Raw genomic sequence first — 15,323 nt, forward strand, 5'->3', positions numbered from 1 at the left:
GTTCCTTTGGGGCAGGGCTCAGTGTGTTCTGTAGATGGTTCCTTTGGGGCAGGGCTCAGTGTGTTCTGTAGATGGTTCCTTTGGGGCAGAGCTCAGTGTGTTCTGTAGATGGTTCCTTTGGGGCAGGGCTCAGTGTGTTCTGTAGATGGTTCCTTTATGGCAGGGCTCAGTGTGTTCTGTAGATGGTTCATTTGGGGCAGAGCTCAGTGTGTTCTGAAGATGGTTCATTTGGGGCAGAGCTCAGTGTGTTCTGTAGATGGTTCCTTTGGGGCAGGGCTCAGTGTGTTCTGTAGATGGTTCCTTTGGGGCAGGGCTCAGTGTGTTCTGTAGATGGTTCCTTTGGGGCAGATCTCAGTGTGTTCTGTAGATGGTTCTTTTGGGGCAGATCTCAGTGTGTTCTGTAGATGGTTCCTTTGGGGCAGAGCTCAGTGTGTTCTGTAGATGGTTCCTTTGGGGCAGGGCTCAGTGTGTTCTGTAGATGGTTCCTTTGGGGCAGAGCTCAGTGTGTTCTGTAGATGGTTCCTTTGGGGCAGGGCTCAGTGTGTTCTGTAGATGGTTCCTTTGGGGCAGGGCTCAGTGTGTTCTGTAGATGGTTCCTTTATGGCAGGGCTCAGTGTGTTCTGAAGATTGTTCCTTGGTGGCAGAGCTCAGTGTGTTCTGTAGATTGTTCCTTGGGGGCAGGGCTCAGTGTGTTCTGTAGATGGTTCCTTTGGGGCAGGGCTCAGTGTGTTCTGTAGATGGTTCCTTTGGGGCAGGGCTCAGTGTGTTCTGTAGATGGTTCCTTTGGGGCAGGGCTCAGTGTGTTCTGTAGATGGTTCCTTTGGGGCAGGGCTCAGTGTGTTCTGTAGATGGTTCATTTGGGGCAGAGCTCAGTGTGTTCTGAAGATGGTTCATTTGGGGCAGAGCTCAGTGTGTTCTGTAGATGGTTCCTTTGGGGCAGGGCTCAGTGTGTTCTGTAGATGGTTCCTTTGGGGCAGGGCTCAGTGTGTTCTGTAGATGGTTCCTTTGGGGCAGGGCTCTGTGTGTTCTGTAGATGGTTCCTTTGGGGCAGAGCTCAGTGTGTTCTGTAGATGGTTCTTTTGGGGCAGAGCTCAGTGTGTTCTGTAGATGGTTCCTTTGGGGCAGGGCTCAGTGTGTTCTGTAGATGGTTCCTTTGGGGCAGGGCTCAGTGTGTTCTGTAGATGGTTCATTTGGGGCAGAGCTCAGTGTGTTCTGTAGATGGTTCCTTTGGAGCAGGGCTCAGTGTGTTCTGTAGATGGTTCCTTTGGGGCAGATCTCAGTGTGTTCTGTAGATGGTTCCTTTGGGGCAGGGCTCAGTGTGTTCTGTAAATGGTTCCTTGGGGGCAGAGCTCAGTGTGTTCTGTAGATGATTCCTTTGGGGCAGGGCTCAGTGTGTTCTGTAGATGGTTCCTTTGGGGCAGGGCTCAGTGTGTTCTGTAGATGGTTCCTTTGGGGCAGGGCTCAGTGTGTTCTGTAGATGGTTCCTTTGGGGCAGGGCTCAGTGTGTTCTGTAGATGGTTCCTTGGGGGCAGAGCTCAGTGTGTTCTGTAGATGGTTCCTTTGGGGCAGGGCTCAGTGTGTTCTGTAGATGGTTCCTTTGGGGCAGATCTCAGTGTGTTCTGTAGATGGTTCCTTTGGGGCAGGGCTCAGTGTGTTCTGTAAATGGTTCCTTGGGGGCAGAGCTCAGTGTGTTCTGTAGATGATTCCTTTGGGGCAGGGCTCAGTGTGTTCTGTAGATGGTTCCTTTGGGGCAGGGCTCAGTGTGTTCTGTAGATGGTTCCTTTGGGGCAGGGCTCAGTGTGTTCTGTAGATGGTTCCTTTGGGGCAGGGCTCAGTGTGTTCTGTAGATGGTTCCTTGGGGGCAGAGCTCAGTGTGTTCTGTAGATGGTTCCTTTGGGGCAGGGCTCAGTGTGTTCTGTAGATGGTTCCTTTGGGGCAGGGCTCAGTGTGTTCTGTAGATGGTTCCTTTGGGGCAGGGCTCAGTGTGTTCTGTAGATGGTTCCTTTGGGGCAGAGCTCAGTGTGTTCTGTAGATGGTTCTTTTGGGGCAGGGCTCAGTGTGTTCTGTAGATGGTTCTTTTGGGGCAGGGCTCAGTGTGTTCTGTAGATGGTTCCTTTGGGGCAGGGCTCAGTGAGTTCTGTTGATGGTTCCTTTGGGGCAGAGCTCAGTGTGTTCTGTAGATGGTTCCTTTGGGGCAGGGCTCAGTGTGTTCTGTAGATGGTTCTTTTGGGGCAGGGCTCAGTGTGTTCTGTAGATGGTTCCTTTGGGGCAGAGCTCAGTGTGTTCTGTAGATGGTTCCTTTGGGGCAGGGCTCAGTGTGTTCTGTAGATGGTTCCTTTGGGGCAGGGCTCAGTGTGTTCTGTAGATGGTTCCTTTGGGGCAGAGCTCAGTGTGTTCTGTAGATGGTTCCTTTGGGGCAGGGCTCAGTGTGTTCTGTAGATGGTTCTTTTGGGGCAGAGCTCAGTGTGTTCTGTAGATGGTTCCTTTGGGGCAGGGCTCAGTGTGTTCTGTAGATGGTTCCTTTGGGGCAGGGCTCAGTGTGTTCTGTAGATGGTTCCTTTGGGGCAGGGCTCAGGCCGTGTACACACGGGCGGACTGTTCGCTCAACTTTGTTCGTCAAACAGTTTGACAAACAGTCCGCTCAAAATTAGCATGAACAGACTTGACTACACACGATGAACGAACAGTCCGCTGAAACCGTGCGCGATGACGTGAACGGCACGTACGACGGGACTAGAAAAACGACGTCCTATACACTGCAATGCAACCTTCGGCGTGTAAATTCTCTCTGAGCATGCGCGAGACTTAGTTTGACGAACAAGCCTACACACAAGGGGACTGTCCGCTCAAACCAAGTTTCAGCGGACAGTTTTACGGAAACTCCGAAAAACTTTGTTCGTCAGACTGTCCGCTGAAACTGTCCGCTGAAAGCCCACACACGAGCGGACTGTACGCTAAAACACTGTTCAGCGGACAAAGTTGAGCGAACAGTCCGCCCGTGTGTACGCGGCCTCTGTGTGTTCTGTAGATGGTTCCTTTGGGGCAGAGCTCAGTGTGTTCTGTAGATGGTTCCTTTGGGGCAGAGCTCAGTGTGTTCTGTAGATGGTTCCTTTGGGGCAGAGCTAAGTGTGTTCTGTAGATGGTTCATTTGGGGCAGAGCTCAGTGTGTTCTGTAGATGGTTCCTTTGGGGCAGAGCTCAGTGTGTTCTGTAGATGGTTCCTTTGGGGCAGAGCTCAGTGTGTTCTGTAGATGGTTCCTTTGGGGCAGGGCTCAGTGTGTTCTGTAGATGATTCCTTTGGGACAGAGCTCAGTGTGTTCTGTAGATGGTTCCTTTGGGGCAGAGCTCAGTGTGTTCTGTAGATGGTTCCTTTGGGGCAGGGCTCAGTGTGTTCTGTAGATGGTTCCTTTGGGGCAGAGCTCAGTGTGTTCTGTAGATGGTTCCTTTGGGGCAGGGCTCAGTGTGTTCTGTAGATGGTTCCTTTGGAGCATAGCTCAGTGTGTTCTGTAGATGGTTCATTTGGGGCAGAGCTCAGTGTGTTCTGTAGATGGTTCCTTTGGGGCAGAGCTCAGTGTGTTCTGTAGATGGTTCCTTTGGGGCAGGGCTCAGTGTGTTCTGTAGATAGTTCCTTTGGGGCAGGGCTCAGTGTGTTCTGTAGATGGTTCATTTGGGGCAGAGCTCAGTGTGTTCTGTAGATGGTTCCTTTGGGGCAGAGCTCAGTGTGTTCTGTAGATGGTTCCTTTGGGGCAGGGCTCAGTGTGTTCTGTAGATGGTTCATTTGGGGCAGAGCTCAGTGTGTTCTGTAGATGGTTCCTTTGGGGCAGAGCTAAGTGTGTTCTGTAGATGGTTCATTTGGGGCAGAGCTCAGTGTGTTCTGTAGATGGATCTTTTTGGGGCAGAGCTCAGTGTGTTCTGTAGATGGTTCCTTTGGGGCAGAGCTCAGTGTGTTCTGTAGATGGTTCCTTTGGGACAGAGCTCAGTGTGTTCTGTAGATGGTTCCTTTGGGGCAGGGCTCAGTTTGTTCTGTAGATGGTTCCTTTGGGGCAGAGCTCAGTGTGTTCTGTAGATGGTTCCTTTGGGGCAGAGCTCAGTGTGTTCTGTAGATGGTTCCTTTGGGACATCACAGAGCCCAGTGTGTTCTGTAGATGGATCTTTTTGGGGCAGAGCTCAGTGTGTTCTGTAGATGGTTCCTTTGGGGCAGGGCTCAGTGTGTTCTGTAGATGGTTCCTTTGGGGCAGAGCTCAGTGTGTTCTGTAGATGGTTCCTTTGGGGCAGGGCTCAGTGTGTTCTGTAGATGGTTCCTTTGGGGCAGAGCTCAGTGTGTTCTGTAGTTGGTTCCTTTGGGGCAGGGCTCAGTGTGTTCTGTAGATGGTTCCTTTGGGGCAGGGCTCAGTGTGTTCTGTAGATGGTTCTTTTGGGGCAGAGCTCAGTGTGTTCTGTAGATGGTTCCTTTGGGGCAGGGCTCAGTGTGTTCTGTAGATGGTTCCTTTGGGGCAGAGCTCAGTGTGTTCTGTAGATGGTTCCTTTGGGGCAGGGCTCAGTGTGTTCTGTAGATGGTTCCTTTGGGGCAGGGCTCAGTGTGTTCTGTAGATGGTTCATTTGGGGCAGAGCTCAGTGTGTTCTGTAGATGGTTCCTTTGGGGCAGAGCTAAGTGTGTTCTGTAGATGGTTCCTTTGGGGCAGAGCTCAGTGTGTTCTGTAGATGGTTCCCTTGGGGCAGGGCTCAGTGTGTTCTGTAGATGGTTCCTTTGGGGCAGGGCTCAGTGTGTTCTGTAGATGGTTCATTTGGGGCAGAGCTCAGTGTGTTCTGTAGATGGATCTTTTTGGGGCAGAGCTCAGTGTATTCTGTAGATGGTTCCTTTGGGGCAGAGCTCAGTGTGTTCTGTAGATGGTTCCTTTGGGGCAGAGCTCAGTGTGTTCTGTAGATGGTTCCTTTGGGACAGAGCTCAGTGTGTTCTGTAGATGGTTCCTTTGGGGCAGGGCTCAGTGTGTTCTGTAGATGGTTCCTTTGGGACAGAGCTCAGTGTGTTCTGTAGATGGATCTTTTTGGGGCAGAGCTCAGTGTGTTCTGTAGATGGTTCCTTTGGGGCAGAGCTCAGTGTGTTCTGTAGATGGTTCCTTTGGGGCAGGGCTCAGTGTGTTCTGTAGATGGTTCCTTTGGGGCAGGGCTCAGTGTGTTCTGTAGATGGTTCCTTTGGGGCAGGGCTCAGTGTGTTCTGTAGATGGTTCCTTTGGGGCAGAGCTCAGTGTGTTCTGTAGATGGTTCCTTTGGGGCAGGGCTCAGTGTGTTCTGTAGATGGTTCCTTTGGGGCAGGGCTCAGTGTGTTCTGTAGATGGTTCCTTTGGGGCAGGGCTCAGTGTGTTCTGTAGATGGTTCGTTTGGGGCAGGGCTCAGTGTGTTCTGTAGATGGTTCGTTTGGGGCAGGGCTCAGTGTGTTCTGTAGATGGTTCCTTTGGGGCAGGGCTCAGTGTGTTCTGTAGATGGTTCCTTTGGGGCAGGGCTCAGTGTGTTCTGTAGATGGTTCCTTTGGGGCAGGGCTCAGTGTGTTCTGTAGATGGTTCCTTTGGGGCAGGGCTCAGTGTGTTCTGTAGATGGTTCCTTTGGGGCAGAGCTCAGTGTGTTCTGTAGATGGTTCCTTTGGGACAGAGCTCAGTGTGTTCTGTAGATGGTTCCTTTGGGGCAGGGCTCAGTGTGTTCTGTAGATGGTTCCTTTGGGGCAGGGCTCAGTGTGTTCTGTAGATGGTTCCTTTGGGACAGAGCTCAGTGTGTTCTGTAGATGGATCTTTTTGGGGCAGAGCTCAGTGTGTTCTGTAGATGGTTCCTTTGGGGCAGGGCTCAGTGTGTTCTGTAGATGGTTCCTTTGGGGCAGAGCTCAGTGTGTTCTGTAGATGGTTCCTTTGGGGCAGGGCTCAGTGTGTTCTGTAGATGGTTCCTTTGGGGCAGGGCTCAGTGTGTTCTGTAGATGGTTCCTTTGGGGCAGGGCTCAGTGTGTTCTGTAGATGGTTCCTTTGGGGCAGAGCTCAGTGTGTTCTGTAGATGGTTCCTTTGGGGCAGAGCTCAGTGTGTTCTGTAGATGGTTCGTTTGGGGCAGGGCTCAGTGTGTTCTGTAGATGGTTCCTTTGGGACAGGGCTCAGTGTGTTCTGTAGATGGTTCCTTTGGGGCAGGGCTCAGTGTGTTCTGTAGATGGTTCCTTTGGGGCAGGGCTCAGTGTGTTCTGTAGATGGTTCCTTTGGGGCAGGGCTCAGTGTGTTCTGTAGATGGTTCCTTTGGGGCAGGGCTCAGTGTGTTCTGTAGATGGATCCTCAAGGACAGAGCTTAGTTTTCTTTGACATCTGGTGGATGACGTGTCCCAAGGACTGACAGTTTAGAGGTGGAGAACTTATCATGTCCACTAGGAGACATTTATTGTTGGGGCTGTGAAGTCAGAATTACACTCAATATTTAGGGTCTTCCCTGACAGTCACAGTTCAGACAGTGGAGGACTTCCCACTGGTGACATAGAGGAGCCAAACCTCTGCACAGAGAAGCCAGGAGACCCCGATTCATACAGAATAGTATCTGCTTATGGGATTGGAGAGAGCCTCAGCATGTAGAATAGTATACACTCAATAGGTAGGGTACCCCCCAAAATATCCCAGACCTTCACAAGGGATGGTGAGGTACTTCCCTCAAAATGTCCCACAACCTCACAAGGGACCTCCAAGAGAAAAATGTGACTTCCATGAATGATGAGGACCCCTAGCGTGTCCCACCCTCATCTCTTAGTCCATGCTGCTGTCTGACCATGTGTTCCTCCCGCAGACAGTGCTGGTCATCTCCTACCATGAGCCACAAAATCCTGAATATCGCATCTTCCAGAAGAATCTCATCCAACGCAGCAAGGAGGAATTTGGGGTGACCCTCGACTATTCCTTGGTAAGTGACCCACCCACATTCACAACCCCCCCATCAAACCATACTTGGAACTGTCCATGCAGAATAAGAACAGATCTATAGAATAATCTGGACTCTCTTTGCCCTCACAGAAGAACTTGATTGCGGGGTGCTTCTATGATGGGGTGCTGCTGTACGTCCATGCTTTGAATGAGACGCTGCAAGAAGGTGGATCGCAGAAAGACGGGATCCGGATAGTACAGAAGATTCAGGATCGCACCATGCAGGGTAAGGAGCATCCTCTCATTTTACTGAGCATTCCATCACCTCTACTGCAGGACATTGCACTGCCCCCGGGAACGATGATGGCAAATCTTCCCTCCTGGGGATGAGGATGACACAATCTTCTCTCCTGAGGATGAGGATGACACATTCTTCTCTCCTGAGGATGAGGATGACACATTCTTCTCTCCTGAGGATGAGGATGACACATTCTTCTCTCCTGAGGATGAGGATGACACATTCTTCTCTCCTGAGGATGAGGATGACACAATCTTCTCTCCTGAGGATGAGGATGACACATTCTTCTCTCCTGAGGATGAGGATGACACATTCTTCTCTCCTGAGGTTGATGACACTTTATTGTCCATTCCAACTCTTGGGAACTTACTGCCCCCTTTCTTTTAACCTTTAACACGAACACCCGGTGTGTCTCAATTGTTCCCTTCTGGGATCGGGAGTCAGTATGGAGGGATCTTTCTTAGTGATACACATTAATGATGGCACAAAGATGGGGGTGCACACACACACACACCAAGCTCATCTATTTTATCACCCCACTGGTCACACTAAGGATTCTGGGAGATCATTCCACTGGTCACACTAATGCCGCGTACACACGAGCGGACTTTTCAACATCCAAAGTCCGAAGGACTGAGTCCGTCAGACTATCCGATCGTGTGTGGGCTGCAACGGACTTTTGACTCGCCAAAGTCCGAAGGACTTTAGAATATGGAACATGCTTCAAATTTTCCCGAAGGAACTCCGCCGGACCCGGTCCCCTTCGAAAACTCCGCTCGTGTGTATGCTACTCCGACGGACTAAAACCGACGCTAGGGCAGCTATTGGCTACTGGCTATGAACTTCCTTATTCGAGTCGGGTCGTACGTCATCACGTTCGAATCCGTCGGAGTTTAGTGTGATTGTGTGTGGCCAAGTCCGCTCAGTCGAAAAGTCCGTCAGAACTCCGTCGGAATTCCAGCAGAACTCCAACGGAACTCCTTTGGAAGTCTGTCGGACATAAGTCCTCTCGTGTGTACAGGGCTTAAGGATTCTGGGAGATTCTCATGTCTTTCCTCCATAGGTATCACTGGCACAGTCAGCATGGACAAGACCAATGACCGCAACACGGACTTTGACCTCTGGGCGATGGCTGACCATGACAGTGGTCATTTCCAGGTGAGTTTGGAGTAAATGCATCGGTCATCCTTTATTATTATTATTAACTAGATATATAGCATCCACCTATTCCACACTGCTGCTATATAAAGTTCAGTATACCGTTCTAGTAAAGAGTACATTTTATGAAGTATGAGGGTCCTGCTCATTACAACTTACATCTAATAGGGACTAGGAGGTGTGAGGGTCCTGCTCATTACAACGTACATCTAATAGGGACCAGGAGGTGTGGGGGTCCTGCTCATTACAACTTACATCTAATAGGGACCAGGAGGTGTGGGGGTCCTGCTCATTACAACTTACATCTAATAGGGACTAGGAGGTGTGGGGGTCCTGCTCATTACAACGTACATCTAATAGGGACCAGGAGGTGTGGGGGTCCTGCTCATTACAACTTACATCTAATAGGGACCAGGAGGTGTGGGGGTCCTGCTCATTACAACTTACATCTAATAGGGACCAGGAGGTGTGGGGGTCCTGCTCATTACAACTTACATCTAATAGGGACCAGGAGGTGTGGGGGTCCTGCTCATTACAACGTACATCTAATAGGGACCAGGAGGTGTGGGGGTCCTGCTCATTACAACTTACATCTAATAGGGACCAGGAGGTGTGGGGGTCCTGCTCATTACAACTTACAACTAATAGGGACCAGGAGGTGTGGGGGTCCTGCTCATTACAACGTACATCTAATAGGGACCAGGAGGTGTGGGGGTCCTGCTCATTACAACTTACATCTAATAGGGACCAGGAGGTGTGGGGGTCCTGCTCATTACAACTTACATCTAATAGGGACCAGGAGGTGTGGGGGTCCTGCTCATTACAACTTACATCTAATAGGGACTAGGAGGTGTGGGGGTCCTGCTCATCACAACTTACATCTAATAGGGACCAGGAGGTGTGGGGGTCCTGCTCATCACAACTTACATCTAATAGGGACCAGGAGGTGTGGGGGTCCTGCTCATCACAACTTACATCTAATAGGGACCAGGAGGTGTGGGGGTCCTGCTCATTACAACTTACATCTAATAGGGACCAGGAGGTGTGGGGGTCCTGCTCATTACAACTTACATCTAATAGGGACCAGGAGGTGTGGGGGTCCTGCTCATTACAACTTACATCTAATAGGGACCAGGAGGTGTGGGGGTCCTGCTCATTACAACGTACATCTAATAGGGACCAGGAGGTGTGGGGGTCCTGCTCATTACAACTTACATCTAATAGGGACCAGGAGGTGTGGGGGTCCTGCTCATTACAACTTACATCTAATAGGGACCAGGAGGTGTGGGGGTCCTGCTCATTACAACTTACATCCAATAGGGACTAGGAGGTGTGGGGGTCCTGCTCATTACAACTTACATCCAATAGGGACTAGGAGGTGTGGGGGTCCTGCTCATTACAACTTACATCTAATAGGGACCAGGAGGTGTGGGGGTCCTGCTCATTACAACTTACATCTAATAGGGACCAGGAGGTGTGGGGGTCCTGCTCATTACAACTTTCAGTCCCCCAATGGGCAGACATTGGAGGATCCTCACTAAGAAATAGAGGTACTGGAGTCTCTTTGGTCAGGAGAAGAGACATTAGGGGTATGAGGGTCCAGCTAATTACAGCTTACATATAATGAAGAACACAAGGTATGGCTAGAGAACAGAAGGTAGAGATATTAGGGGCTCATTAAACAAGAATATAGACATTAGGGACTCCCCAGTCAGGAGTAGAGACATTAGCTGCTCCTTGCACATTTGGAAATCTCCAGTCTGAAGTAAAGACATTGGGGCTCATCAGTCCAGGGGTGGAGATACTGGGGTGTCCTTAGTCCAGGGGTGGAGATACTGGGATCTCCTCAATCAGAGGTGGAGACATTGGGGTATCCTCAGTCCAGGGGTGGAGACATTGGGTCTCCTTAGTACATGGATGGAGACATTGGGGCTCCTCAGTCCTGGGGGGGGGAGACATTGAGGGCTCCTCCATCCAGGGCTGAAGATACTGGGGTCTCCTCAGTCCAGGGGTGGAGACATTGGGGCATCTCAGTCCAGGGATGGAGACACTAGGGTCTCTTCAGGCAATGGGGGGAAGACTTTGGGCCCTCCTCAGTCTAGGGGTATAGACATTGGGGGCTCCTCAGTCCAGGGATGGAGACATTAGGGGCTCCGTAGTCTAGAGGTGAAGACATTGGGGGCTAATTGGTCATACTGTACATTCATATCAGTCTTTGCGCCCAAGGAAATCACAATTTAAGGTCCATATCTTACCTGTATACAAACCTGCACACATATTAGGGAGAGTTTTGACAGGAAACAATGAACCTGCCTTCACGACTTGTGTGGAAATCCACACAATCACAGGAAAAACAATCAAGCTCCATGCATAAGGTCAGGAGAGGCCACATTGGGTATCCAGTCAGAAATAGAGACATGTTTGGCTCCTTGGCCAGCAATAACTGGGGGGGGGGGGGGGGGGTTCTCTGGTCTGTAGTGTAGACATTGCGGCTTCTCTGTCAGCAGTACTGGTTTGGCAGTCCTCAGCCTGCAGCAGAAACACTGGAGGCTTCTCAGTCAGCAGTAGAGTCATTGGGGGGTCCTTGGGGAGCATTGGAGGCATCAGGGACTCCTCAGTCAGTAACAGAGCCATCTACTATTCCTGATTATTAAACATTCCACGTCTCTACTCCTATCTGAGGAGCCCCCAATGCCTCTACTCCTATCTGAGGAGCCCCCAATGTCTCTACACCTGACTGAGGAACCCCCAATGCCTCTACTCCTATCTGAGGAGCCCCAATGCCTCTACTCCTATCTGAGGAGCCCCCAATGTCTCTACACCTGACTGAGGAACCCCCAATGCCTCTACTCCTATCTGAGGAGCCCCCAATGTCTCTACTCCTATCTGAGGAGCCCCCAATGCCTCTACTCCTATCTGAGGAGCCCCCAATGCCTCTACTCCTGACTGAGGAGCCCCCAATGCCTCTACTCCTATCTGAGGAGCCCCCAATGCCTCTACTCCTATCTGAGGAGCCCCCAATGCCTCTACTCATGACTGAGGAGCCCCCAATGCCTCTACTCCTGACTGAGGAGCCCCAATGCCTCTACTCCTATCTGAGGAGCCCCAATGCCTCTACTCCTATCTGAGGAGCCCCCAATGTCTCTACACCTGACTGAGGAACCCCCAATGCCTCTACTCCTATCTGAGGAGCCCCCAATGTCTCTTCTCCTGACTGAGGAGCCCCCAATGCCTCTACTCCTATCTGAGGAGCCCCCAATGCCTCTACTCCTATCTGAGGAGCCCCCAATGCCTCTACTCCTATCTGAGGAGCCCCCAATGCCTCTACTCCTGACTGAGGAGCCCCCAATGCCTCTACTCCTATCTGAGGAGCCCCCAATGCCTCTACTCCTATCTGAGGAGCCCCCAATGCCTCTACTCCTGACTGAGGAGCCCCCAATGCCTCTACTCCTGACTGAGGAGCCCCCAATGCCTCTACTCCTGACTGAGGAGCCCCCAATGCCTCTACTCCTATCTGAGGAGCCCCCAATGCCTCTACTCCTGACTGAGGAGCCCCCAATGTCTCTACTCCTGACTGAGGAGCCCCCAATGCCTCTACTCCTATCTGAGGAGCCCCCAATGCCTCTACTCCTGACTGAGGAGCCCCAAATGTCTCTACTCCTGACTGAGGAGCCCCCAATGCCTCTACTCCTATCTGAGGAGCCCCCAATGCCTCTACTCCTATCTAAGGAGCCCCCAATGCCTCTACTCCTATCTGAGGAGCCCCCAATGCCTCTACTCCTATCTGAGGAGCCCCCAATGTCTCTACTCCTATCTGAGGAGCCCCAATGCCTCTACTCCTATCTGAGGAGCCCCCAATGCCTCTACTCCTGACTGAGGAGCCCCCAATGCCTCTACTCCTATCTGAGGAGACCCCAATGCCTCTACTCCTGACTGAGGAGCCCCCAATGCCTCTACTCCTTACTGAGGAACTCCCAATGTCCCTACTCCTGACTGAGGAGTCCCCAAAGTCTCTACTCCTGACTGAGGAGCCCCTAATGTCTCTACTCCTGACTGATGAGTCCCCAAAGTCTCTACTCCTGACTGAGGAACTCCCAATGTCCCTACTTCTGATTGAGGAACCCCCAATGTCTCTACTCCTGACAAATGAGATATCAACATCTCTAATTCTGACTGAGGAGTCCCCAAAGACTCTACTGCTGACTGAGGAACACCCAATGTCCCTACTGCTGACCGAGAAACATCCAAAGTCCCTACTGCTGACTGAGGAACCCCCAATGTCCCTACTGCTGACTGAGGAGCCCCCAATGTCTCTACTCCTATCTGAGGAGCCCCCAATGCCTCTACTCCGGACTGAGGAGCCCCCAATGCCTCTACTCCTATCTGAGGAGCCCCCAATGCCTCTACTCCTGACTGAGGAGCCCCAATGTCTCTACTCCTGACTGAGGAGCCCCCAATGCCTCTACTCCTATCTGAGGAGCCCCCAATGCCTCTACTCCTGACTGAGGAGCCCCCAATGCCTCTACTTCTGACTGAGGAGCCCCCAATGTCTCTACTCCTGACTGAGGAGCCCCCAATGCCTCTACTCCTGACTGAGGAGCCCCCAATGTCTCTACTCCTGACTGAGGAGCCCCCAATGTCTCTATTCCTGACTGAGGAGCCCCCAATGCCTCTACTCCTGACTGAGGAGCCCCCATTGTCTCTACTTCTATCTGAGGAGCCCCCAATGTCTCTACTCCTATCTGAGGAGCCCCCAATGTCTCTACTCCTGACTGAGGAGCCCCCAATGCCTCTACTCCTATCTGAGGAGCCCCCAATGCCTCTACTCCTGACAGAGGAGCCCCCAATGCCTCTACTCCTGACTGAGGAGCCCCCAATGCCTCTACTCCTATCTGAGGAGCCCCCAATGCCTCTACTCCTGACTGAGGAGCCCCCAATGCCTCTACTCCTGACTGAGGAGCCCCCAATGCCTCTACTCCTGACTGAGGAGCCCCCAATGCCTCTACTCCTATCTGAGGAGCCCCCAATGCCTCTACTCCTGACTGAGGAGCCCCCAATGTCTCTACTCCTGACTGAGGAGCCCCCAATGCCTCTACTCCTGACTGAGGAGCCCCCAATGCCTCTACTCCTATCTGAGGAGCCCCCAATGCCTCTACTCCTGACTGAGGAGCCCCCAATGTCTCTACTCCTGACTGAGGAGCCCCCAATGCCTCTACTCCTATCTGAGGAACCCCCAATGCCTCTACTCCTATCTGAGGAGCCCCCAATGCCTCTACTCCTATCTGAGGAGCCCCCAATGCCTCTACTCCTATCTGAGGAGCCCCAATGCCTCTACTCCTATCTGAGGAGCCCCCAATGCCTCTACTCCTGACTGAGGAGCCCCCAATGCCTCTACTCCTATCTGAGGAGCCCCCAATGCCTCTACTCCTGACTGAGGAGCCCCCAATGTCTCTACTCCTGACTGAGGAGCCCCCAATGCCTCTACTCCTATCTGAGGAGCCCCCAATGCCTCTACTCCTATCTGAGGAGCCCCCAAAGTCTCTATTCCTATCTGAGGAGCCCCAATGCCTCTACTCCTAACTGAGGAGCCCCCAATGCCTCTACTCCTGACTGAGGAGCCCCCAATGCCTCTACTCCTATCTGAGGAGACCCCAATGCCTCTACTCCTGACTGAGGAGCCCCCAATGCCTCTACTCCTGACTGAGGAACTCCCAATGTCCCTACTCCTGACTGATGAGTCCCCAAAGTCTCTACTCCTTACTGAGGAGCCCCTAATGTCTCTACTCCTGACTGATGAGTCCCCAAAGTCTCTACTCCTGACTGAGGAACTCCCAATGTCCCTACTTCTGATTGAGGAACCCCCAATGTCTCTACTCCTGACTAATGAGATATCAATATCTCTAATTCTGACTGAGGAGTCCCCAAAGACTCTACTGCTGACTGAGGAACACCCAATGTCCCTACTGCTGACTGAGAAACATCCAAAGTCCCTACTGCTGACTGAGGAACCCCCAATGTCCCTACTGCTGACTGAGGAGCCCCCAATGTCTCTACTCCTATCTGAGGAGCCCCCAATGCCTCTACTCCTGACTGAGGAGCCCCCAATGCCTCTACTCCTATCTGAGGAGCCCCCAATGCCTCTACTCCTGACTGAGGAGCCCCCAATGTCTCTACTCCTGACTGAGGAGCCCTCAATGCCTCTACTCCTATCTGAGGAGCCCCCAATGCCTCTACTTCTGACTGAGGAGCCCCCAATGCCTCTACTCCTGACTGAGGAGCCCCCAATGTCTCTACTCCTGACTGAGGAGCCCCCAATGCCTCTACTCCTGACTGAGGAGCCCCCAATGTCTCTACTCCTATCTGAGGAGCCCCCAATGCCTCTACTCCTGACTGAGGAGCCCCCAATGTCTCTACTCCTGACTGAGGAGCCCCCAATGCCTCTACTCCTATCTGAGGAGCCCCCAATGCCTCTACTCCTGACTGAGGAGCCCCCAATGCCTCTACTCCTGACTGAGGAGCCCCCAATGTCTCTACTCCTGACTGAGGAGCCCCCAATGCCTCTACTCCTGACTGAGGAGCCCCCAATGTCTCTATTCCTGACTGAGGAGCCCCAATGCCTCTACTCCTGACTGAGGAGCCCCCATTGTCTCTACTCCTATCTGAGGAGCCCCCAATGTCTCTACTCCTATCTGAGGAGCCCCCAATGTCTCTACTCCTGACTGAGGAGCCCCCAATGCCTCTACTCCTATCTGAGGAGCCCCCAATGCCTCTACTCTTGACAGAGGAGCCCCCAATGCCTCTACTCCTGACTGAGGAGCCCCCAATGCCTCTACTCCTATCTGAGGAGCCCCCAATGCCTCTACTCCTGACTGAGGAGCCCCCAATGCCTCTACTCCTGACTGAGGAGCCCCCAATGCCTCTACTCCTGACAGAGGAGCCCCCAATGTCTCTACTCCTATCTGAGGAGCCCCCAATGCCTCTACTCCTATCTG

At 52.2% G+C, this 15,323-nt stretch overlaps 1 protein-coding gene across 2 annotated transcripts in view; it reads left to right on the top strand.

Moving 5' to 3' along the window:
* NPR2 (natriuretic peptide receptor 2) overlaps positions 1-15,323 on the top strand; it is a 160,029-nt gene that overhangs the window by 67,199 nt on the left and 77,507 nt on the right. For both annotated transcript variants that reach the window (XR_013272410.1, XM_077478216.1), the window contains exons 3-5: positions 6,802-6,915; positions 7,026-7,161; positions 8,237-8,331. Coding sequence is in view for 1 of the 2 variants with exons in the window: in XM_077478216.1 (XP_077334342.1) it covers positions 6,802-6,915; positions 7,026-7,161; positions 8,237-8,331 (345 nt within the window). In the remaining variant the exon portion in view is untranslated. The remainder of the gene's footprint in view (positions 1-6,801; positions 6,916-7,025; positions 7,162-8,236; positions 8,332-15,323) is intronic.

Source organism: Lithobates pipiens, unplaced genomic scaffold (genome assembly GCF_037356315.1).
Source record: "Lithobates pipiens isolate NorthernLeopardFrog02 unplaced genomic scaffold, aLitPip1_a1.2 Scaffold_13, whole genome shotgun sequence".
In the NCBI taxonomy this organism is placed as follows: Eukaryota; Metazoa; Chordata; class Amphibia; order Anura; family Ranidae; genus Lithobates; species Lithobates pipiens.